General features: G+C 37.0%; 1 protein-coding gene across 3 annotated transcripts in view; it reads left to right on the top strand.

Moving 5' to 3' along the window:
- The window catches only part of Trhde (thyrotropin releasing hormone degrading enzyme), a 370936-nt gene that overhangs the window by 94883 nt on the left and 266272 nt on the right, over nt 1-9781 (top strand). For all 3 annotated transcript variants that reach the window (XM_048804974.1, XM_015482991.2, XM_048804973.1), the window contains exon 3: nt 1234-1360. In XM_048804974.1, coding sequence (XP_048660931.1) covers nt 1234-1360 — 127 coding nt within the window. The remainder of the gene's footprint in view (nt 1-1233; nt 1361-9781) is intronic.

Here is a 9781-nt window from a genome sequence, read left to right as displayed (position 1 = left end):
GGTGCTTGCGCGGCTGGCAGAAACTGCAGCGCTGTAACCCTGCGTCTCTATCCCAGCGCGCGCTGCAGACTCTAGCCGCAGGGCGATTTGCTGAATAAGCAGTGTTACCCTCCGTGCGACAAACCTCTCGCGTTTGAGTCCCCGTAGCCGATCCTCGTGCGATGGAAATCCTTCCTCCAGGTTCCGGAGCACCCCACTATTGCTGGAAATTCCTAACAAGATATCCTTTAGCCGTCCTGACGTGTCATACTCCCACACAGTGAAGCAGCACACGGGGGCAATGCACTCCCCTCGCCGCCATCTTCCTTCCCAGAATCTTAACTGCAGTGTGCGCGCTTCATTCTCTGGCTTTCTCTATTTACTATCTTGAGAAATTGACTCTTTTGAAATGAATTCTAGAAAAGCAGTTACTTGGCCCTGTCTGCTTTGGTGCTGATGAGCAGAGAGGGCAGTGAACTCACAGCAATAGTGGGGTCATCTGACCCCCTCACTCCTTCTCCCATCAGGTGCCAATCCCGCTATGGACAAAGATCTGTACATGAGTTTTCTATCCTTGCTTTGCATATTGGAAATAAGGACAGTTGATTAAAAATAAAAAGCAGCCCAAGTTATATATATATATATTTTCCCAGTCTGTTAATACTTCCAAAGCTTGATACAACATATCTTTAATACACCATGAATTTTCTCTTCTGGGGAACCACTGTATCCTGCTTCTTTCAGCATAGCCAGGGGCCCATTATACTAATCCACCATACCTTCATATCTCTAGCAAGCATATATAAGCGATAACTTTGAATGTTTATTTGATTCAAGGTTTGTAAATCTTCCCTATGTCATCTTGTAAACTTGAGAAAATTGTGACTTGTTCGACTTGGTTACTTCGATTGTTTCAGTTGGGTTCTTTCAGGCACAGCAAGCTTTGATATATGAACAAGAATACTGTTTAATTTTTTTTCTTTTTTCCCCCCATGTTTTTTGATGCATCATCTCTGTACATAATGATGGGATTTGTTGTTACATTTTTGCACATGCACACAATATAACAATAGATTTAGGCCAATATCATTCCCCAGGGTTTTCCCCTTCCCTCCTTTCCCTGCCCTCTTGTCCATTTTCCTACTGTTTAATGTTTGTAGTATCTAAAGTGATTTGTGTAGATTCATATTTTCAGGGAAGATATAATTCGAGTACCAAAAGACTAAAGTCACCTTTATATATATTTCTAATTAGGTACGGTTGTACGCAAGACCTGATGCGATCAGAAGAGGATCCGGGGACTATGCTCTCCATATTACAAAGAGACTAATAGAATTTTATGAAGACTACTTTAAAGTGCCCTATTCCTTGCCAAAACTAGGTAAGAATTTTCTTGGTTATTTTATGGGACAGGCTCCTTGAAGGTAGAATTTCTTTAAAGACATCCAGGAGCATGAAAATTCAGAGGTTTATATTTTTAGAGATGATAAGCATAAAAAATAATTTCTTTGGAAGAGGTAGAATAAGATTTTATGTTTCTGGAGTCTTGCCAGTAAGTGTTCGTGGGAACTAAGAAAGGCATTATGTTAAATTTAGGATTCCAAAAGATGATTTGTTGAGTATGCCCCGTGGAGGGGTGCTTGCCAACATCACATTTAATCACCACAACTACTATGGAGGTAGGTAGGGCCAGGACATTGTCCATATAAGGGAATTGGGACCCAGGAGTGTTTCCATTCATCAAGAGAACTAGTGAGTTAAGGAGCTGGGATTTCAGACTAGGTCTTGATTATTCCCAGAACTATTCAATATTTTACATGAAGAAGGAACTCATGGGCAGGATGCTGTGCCAAATTCTCGGTCGTCAGATCTTAATTAGTTATCCTTTAGATTGTTTTTGTTTGTTAGTACTCCTACCACACAGTTACAGTAAATAGAATAAAAAGAAAAGAAAAACTTGGTAGTAATGGAAATCGTGTTCTCTGCAAACTTAGTTGCATTTCTTCCTTTTACAAAGGAAATGTGTTCAATACTTGTTGGTCAAATGAATAAATGAATCAAGTTGTTACCCTAATTCAAATGGTGTGCTTTTGCCAAGGAGTGAGCCCTGATATTAGAAAGGGTATGTATATGTACTAGAAGTATTGAAGTTACTTTTTCTTCTCAGAAAACCTGATTTGGGATATTACATCAAACAGTCCTTTGTCCCCACCCCTCCATCCTTTTTCTTCCCAAGAGCATTTTTGATCAGGATCCATATAAAAGATATTTCTCATTGTAAAGAATAAAGTGTTTACTTGATCAAAAGTGTTAGTTTGAACCACAGGTTCTCCTCCCTGGAGAACTGGGCCTGTTTCATTAAGTCCCTGCCTGCTGGGTAGCTTTATTGGTCTTACAATGAGTAGTTAGTTCAGAAAGCAGATAGAATGGTCGATATTGTTATCTATGGGTATGGCATACAATTTTAATGAGTTGTATTACAAAATTCTAAGGTCTTTTTTGAAATTCCAGCTCCTAGAATCAATAGGTACATTTTAAAAAAAAAATTTCAAATAGGATCTGTATTTTGTTTTGTTCTATTTTCTTTTTCTGTTTTCCTTTTTACATCTTCCTCCCTGTTAGTATCTTTTTTGCACTGAAACCTCCCTGGTAGAGGCAGAAAGGAATACCTGACCTCATTTGCATGGGAGGTGACACTGTTATCTACTCCAGGTAAAACTGGCTGGGAACTGCTCAGCTTGACTCTAATGTAAAATTCACGAGTGCTTATGTTGCAAGTTCAGCAAGAGAAATAAAATGTGGATCTTTCTGTGTCTCCTTCAGACCAGTAATTAGCAGAAGAACTCAATTTATAACTTCGGGGGGTTCCATGTAACTGTCAGCTTGCAGCAGGAAGCATTTCTGTTCCTTTGCTTCACTCACAGCTGTGCCATGCAGCCTTTCATCTGTAGAAAAGAGCTTTGTTCACCCTTATTGTTACGTATTAAGCTACCTTATGGTGTATATAATTGAATGATTTGACTTACTCCCAGCATACGGCTTTATGTATCCAGGGGAGTTACCAAAGCCCATGGTGCTTTGTAAAATTTAAAGTTCCACTTATTTTATATATCTATAGATGTTTAGATCCATATATTAATGGACTCATAAGTGTGCCTTCTAAATACCTCCTATGAAAGATTCTGTAAGCACAGAAACATTTTGAGAAATTCTTATTTTCCATTGTACATTATGAATTCTATTCTAAGTGAATTCGATGGAAACCTACTCAAGTCTTTGTTAACGATGCCCATAGATGTGTCCTAAATATTACCTGAGGCTGCATTGACCCTTCTCCCCTTCTTGCCTTCCCTCATTTATTCTGTAAACATTTAGTAAGTGCCTGCCACAGGCAATTTTCTATGCCATGCAGATACAACAATTAATAAGGTAGTAGATTCCTCCTTCCTGGAGCTTCCATTCTATCAGGTAGAGACAGACACTGAAGCAATAGTAGTATGTAAGGAACGTGGAGATAAGAACCACTAAAAATAAAGTCACAATGGAAGATGAGGAAGTGTGTTGCATAGTTGGTGCAGGGAAGGCACTGAGTGTTTCACATGGGCAATCATAGAGGGCTTCATTGCAAAGTTTTTTGAATAAACAACTCCAGGCAATGAAGTAGAAAATCCTGTGGAAATAATGGGACAAGGACTATAGACAGAGGGAACCAAGTGCCTAGACTCTGAAATGAGAGCTTTCCTGGGGGATCTGAGGGACACAAAAGATAAGTGGGACTGTAGCAGAGTGAGTCAGGGTGAGAAGTCCATGCTGAGCTCCAGGCATAATGGCCAGGTGGCAGACTAGGCAGAGCCAGCAGGCAGTGGAAGCATAGTGGCTTTTTCTCTTTTTATTTCATTCAGTTTTTTCTGTTTTGAGCAGATGCATTATATAATCTGGTTTATGTTGTGAAAGGCCATTCTTATAGCTGGGTTGAGAACACAATGCAAGGCAATGGATCTCAGTGGTAGGGCAATTTTGTCCCTCAGGAGCCCTGTCTGGAGCCATTTTTGTTTGACACAGCCTGGGTGTGGGGAGGGTTAGGTATATATTACTAATATTTGGTGGATAGAAGCCAGGGATATTGCTAACCATCATAAAATTCATAGGATGCACAGGATAGCCTTTTAGAACAGGAGTTATCTAGCCCAAACTGTCAATAGTGCTAAGATGGAGAGACCCTGATATAAACTGAGGAGTTAATAGACCAAAATTCAGGGGAATGATGATTGCTGCTTGGACTAGGATGCTAACAGTGAGGTTGTCAGAAGGGATTAAATTCTGGATATATATTAGAAGTAGAAACAATAGAATTTACTGATGAGTAAGATGTTGGATGTAAGAGAAAGAGGGATATCCAAGGTGACTTTGAGGTTTTTGATCTGAGAGCTAGAAGGATGCTATTGCCATTTGCTGAGACAGAAAGATTATGGAAGGGGATAATTTTTGAGACTGTCAAGCCTGTTAAACATTTAGGTGGCACCTTGATGTTTGTATGAAATTCAGGTGAACAATTGAATTTATAAGTATGGAGTTTGGATGAGTAATCTGGCTAGAGATATATATTTGCCAGCATATTATGGTATACAAAGCTGTAATACTGGACGGGATTGCAAGACGGCAAGAGGTTAAAAGAGAATATAAGCAAAGAGGTTCTGATCCAGTGTTTTCAGGTTAGAGAGACACTAGGGAAACCAGGCAATTGCGATATGCTGGGCATATAGGGAAGAAAGCATTAAAAATAACAATAAAGAAGTTGTGGTAGTCCAGTTAGATTAGGACTGAGAATTGACCTTCACTGATATTAGTGGGAGAGTAAATGCTGATGCTTGTTGTTAGGATGGTAATTTATTCTCCTTGTTACATAAAAAATATTTCTGTAACAAAAGCAACCAGTGTACACTGTCTGAGGATTTGTTTTCAAATCTCTAAATTAGGTAATTAAAACTTTTTGTATGAGGTTTTCAGAGATTTTCTGCTTCTTGGTGTTGAATTGTATGAGAGACACAGTCTACTTGATACAGTACAGCCAGCCTTTCCATATCTGTGTGCTTTATTTTCATGAGAACTCTCAGAGGCATGGAGTGCTACTTTACAAGAAGGTTATTGTAGACACATACAGAATTAAGTTAACTTTCTTCTTATTCTCTGAACATATTGACAACAACAATAACTATGTTTGTGTTTATAGAAAGTGAGTTACTCTTAAAGGGCTTCGTACATTCTAATCCATTTAGTCTGTCACAACTTTCTGAAGGAATACCTGTTATTTTCTAATTTTCCAGATGAGAAAATTTAGGGATTCAGTGACTAGGTAATGTGGGCCGATCACACAGCAGGAATTAGTGGGTTTGAAATTCAAACCCATACTGTCTGATTCCAGGATCTTTTGATTCTACTGAAACAGATTCCACAAATTTTGAGAATCCAGAAATTGTATGTAGATCACCTTAATATGGATAATCTGTTGTTAGAAGAATAATGTAAGAGTTATTACTGTTAATTTCTTACTGGTGTTAAAAAATTAATACATAGTGTGCTCAGTGTCACTTGCCTAGCATGTGTGAGGCCCTGGATTTGACCCTTATCACCACATTAAACAAACAAACAAACAAACAAATAAATAAAGGCATTCTGTCTATCTACAACTACAAAAATAATTTTAAAAAGTAATACCCAGTCTTTGCAGAAAATTCAGAAAGTTAAAAAGATACGAAGAAGCACATCTTATAATTTGTAATTTCACGAACCTGAAGACGTATTTAAGTGTTGCAAATGTGTTTTCATCATAGATGCTTTATAAGTTAATTAGGTGGCAGATAAAATGATTGATAAAATATTTTGTTACTCTATTTAGATTTCAATTAATTATGGCAAATAGTTTTCAGTTTCCTTTTGCTGCTACTCTGTAATTTGTAAATCAATGTTTTGTAAAGGAGTTTGCTTGATTGCTGCTTTTCGAGACACTGTGCTTTTATGGTGCTTTTGTGAAGAATTCATTACTTACCTGGCACAGAGCTGGGATTGTAGAGGGAGAACAGGTGTTTTGTAACAAGAATTTCTGCCCTCAAGGAGATTGTGCTTTTGTTGAGGAGAGAATACGATATTTATAGGAATGAATGGATTAGAGACTTACACAGTATAGAATGTAATCAAGCACTATAGTTTTATAGGGTAAATATTTAATGCCATGTTAAATTAAGAGCGTGGGATCATTATACAATGCTGTAGGCACAAAATGTACTTAAAGCGAAGTCTTATCTTTACCCGAGTCTTGGCAAAAGAGACAGGGATTTAATTGGAGGTGAAGAAAGGGGAGAAGGGTCATTTTGAGAACTGTGTACAGAGAAAGCTCATATATACTTTGGGCTGTCTGTATCACATGGAAGGGTCAACATTTTGTGTCAAGGAATTGATAAACTATAGGACAAATTGTTTTATTAGAATTTAAGAATAAGAGACTTGCTTGAATGATTGATTTTTCTTTGGCCATAATCTAGATTTTTAGTGTAGTATTGATGACGGTGATGATGATAAGTTACTATTTGCAAATAGTAAGGGTTCTTATCAAACATTTATGTCTGAATGTACTACATATAAATATATTTAAAATATGTTAGTGATACTTTCCTAAATTTTTATGAAATATTTGTATTGACTGCTAAACATTTTATCTTCTATTGTTATTTGTTTTAAATTAGCATTATTATTTTAATTACTATTGATATATTTATTGTTTTTACCTTGAGGTGACAAGTATATAATACTATTTCACATTAATTGTACTTCTCATAGTTGGATTTTTTGAGACTTCTCTTAATGTTTTCTAAGGTATGAGTTTTTTGCCTTGCCTTTTATTTAGTAAATACTGAATGCCAGGTAAATGTTTTATCAGTGGTCTTAAATGACATTGCTTTTTAAAATAAAATCTTTGGGGGCTTTTTATGTAGTTTGATCTAATCTGTATAATGCGAATTCACTCCCCAGGTACTTCCTTTAACCCGAACTCCTGAAAATATCTAATATTACGTTGGAGCTTTTCAATGTGTTAGTTTTTGTGGAAACTAAAGTAAGGATCTCTCTAGGTCTGTGTTACTAGTACCTTCTTCAGGAATAAGACACAGCAGCACTTTCCTTTGGAATAAATTTCTTCAAATGACTATCTTTCCTCCTCTCTTTGGAATTCAATAAATATAGTCTCTCCCTATTTGATGAAGATATTTATTCTTTTAAATTTTTATTTATTTTTTGCCCCGGGAATGAAACCCAGGGGCGCTTAACCACTGAGCCACATCCTCAGCCCTTTTTATGTTTTATTTTGTGACAGGATCTCACTAAGTTGCTTAGGGCTTCACTCAGTTCCTGAGGATGGCCTTGAACTTGTGATCTTCTTGCCTAAGCTTCCAAGATGTTGGGATTACAAGCATGTATCACCATGCACAGCAGATAATTTATTTTTGAAAAGTCCTTCACCTGGTTATTTTCTTATAAACCAAAAGAATAGTTATCATTTCTTTCAATGTAAAATATTTTTATGTATCCCTAACCCCACGGTGGCAAATATTTATGCTAAAAAACACCAAATATAATAAAATAGACACAGTTATTTCAATATTTACAATTATTTTTAACACAATTTAACAAGGCATTTTATTCCTTCATTAATTATTCCATAATATGGCCATTTAGTTGTTCTTGTTAAGCTATTTTGTAGCTATTACATGCTGTATACTTCCAAGACAACACTAGCCAACAAAACATATATATGATACCCAATGTTTATGATATTTAACCACCAATGCAAAAAAGAAAGAAACAGAACATTAACAACAAAAGAAATTAATGAAAACAATGCATGTTAGTAGGAAAGATACATGAGATTATTACGACTATATACAAGCAGACCACAAGTATACCAAGTAGAGAATTTAATGCAACAGAAACCAACTGTAAGACCAAATTAACTAATTAATTCAGCTAACATTTATTGAGTAGTTACTATGTAACATTGTATTCAGCAATGATAATAAGTGATCTCTTTCATGAGATGCTTAAAAACTAGTCCAAGAGAAGTTTTGAAGATTGTTTTGCTAGCTTGAATATATTGCTAATATTTAATTTGCTTACTGCTCTCCTCCCCACTTCTGAGTCTCAGACCTGAACAACTTTTGACTCACTCATGAGCATTTTTCACAAATTCAACCAAGGTGTTAGTTTGATCAGGAAATATTTATAAAGAGGCCTCCATGCTATTGTTTTATATATTCTGACAGATATATTTGGCTTTTAAGCTAAAATATAAGTACTTCCAGTGTTTTCATATTTAGTCTGCATAAGCTTTGTGCTTTATGCTCTGCTTTCTGTCCTGTAACTGTGGATGGATTGGTGTTGCTGTGATAACAGACAGATCTTCCTGTGGTGGTCCATCCCCTCACATCTGCTTGATGACATCATTGCAGCAGTTCTCTGCTTTCTCTCCCAAATCTTCAATTTTCCCTCTTTATTGGATCTTTTCCTATCCACATTAGAAATATGATGCTATTTCTCTCACTGGACCACACACATGTATACTCACTCGAGCTACCAAGCCATTTCTCTCCTTCCTTTTACAGCTAAACTGCTTGAAAGGATGGTCTATGTGCACCGACTCCCATTTCTCTCATTCCCTTGTGTCTCGCATGTACTGTACATCAGGCGTTTGTCCTCAACACTATCCTGAAGCTTCCCGAGTTTAATAACTCTTCTGCACTCCTAAACCCAATGGTCAGTTCTCAGTCTTCATCTTGAGCTGTCAGCAGTGTCTGACAGAATTGTTCTCCCCAGCTCCTTGAACACAGTTTTTTGTTTGTCTTTCAGGACAACACATTTTTCTTTATGCTTTTCTCCCTCTTACTCACTGGCCTGTCCTGCTTAGGCCTTTTTATTTTTTTTTCTTCTAACTTATCTAGCTGCAACATACTTGGGTACTGCAGGACTTGGGTTTTGAGTCTCTTCTCTTTTTACTTACATTGATGGTGACCTCCTTTGGTGACCTCATCCAGTTTCTGTGGCTGATGCTGGGATTTCTAAATGTACACCTCAGACTTGGTTCTCTGTCCTCAACTCCATAATTTTACATTCCACTGACATCTGCATCTGAATGATGTGGGAAGAAAATACCCAACAAATTGCTGGTTTCCCACTGCTTTTTTTTTTCTGCTAATTTATCAACACTTTTAAATTTCTTTCAGATAAACAAGGATATTTTCTTGTATAGCTACAGTAGAATCACGAAAACAGAACACTTGATATTACAAATCTATAGCCTATATGAAAATATTATCAGTTATCCTAATTACACCCTTTATAGTTGTAGCTGGTTCAGGATCCAATCCGGGGTCATACCTCCCATTTGACTTCTATTTTTTTTTTTTAATTTTTTATTGTTGGCTGTTCAAAACATTACATAGTTCTTGATATATCATATTTCACACTTTGATTCAAGTGGGTTATGAGCTCCCATTTTTACCCCATATACAGATTGCAGAATCACATCAGTTACACATCCATTGAGTTACATATTGCCATACTAGTGTCTGTTGTGTTCTGCTGCCTTTCCTATCCTCTACTATCCCCCCTCCCCTCCCCTCCCCTCTTCTCTCTCTGCCCCCTCTACTGACATTCATTTGTCCCCCTTGTATTATTTTTCCCCTTCCCCTCACTTCCTCTTGTATGTACTTTTGTATAACCCTGAGGGTCTCCTTCCATTACCATGCAATTTCCC

This window comes from Marmota marmota, unplaced genomic scaffold, assembly GCF_001458135.2.
Source record: "Marmota marmota marmota unplaced genomic scaffold, marMar, whole genome shotgun sequence".
Lineage (NCBI taxonomy): Eukaryota > Metazoa > Chordata > Mammalia > Rodentia > Sciuridae > Marmota > Marmota marmota.
The sequence above is the reverse complement of the archived record's forward strand: the minus strand, read 5'-3'. Positions and strand labels throughout refer to the sequence as shown.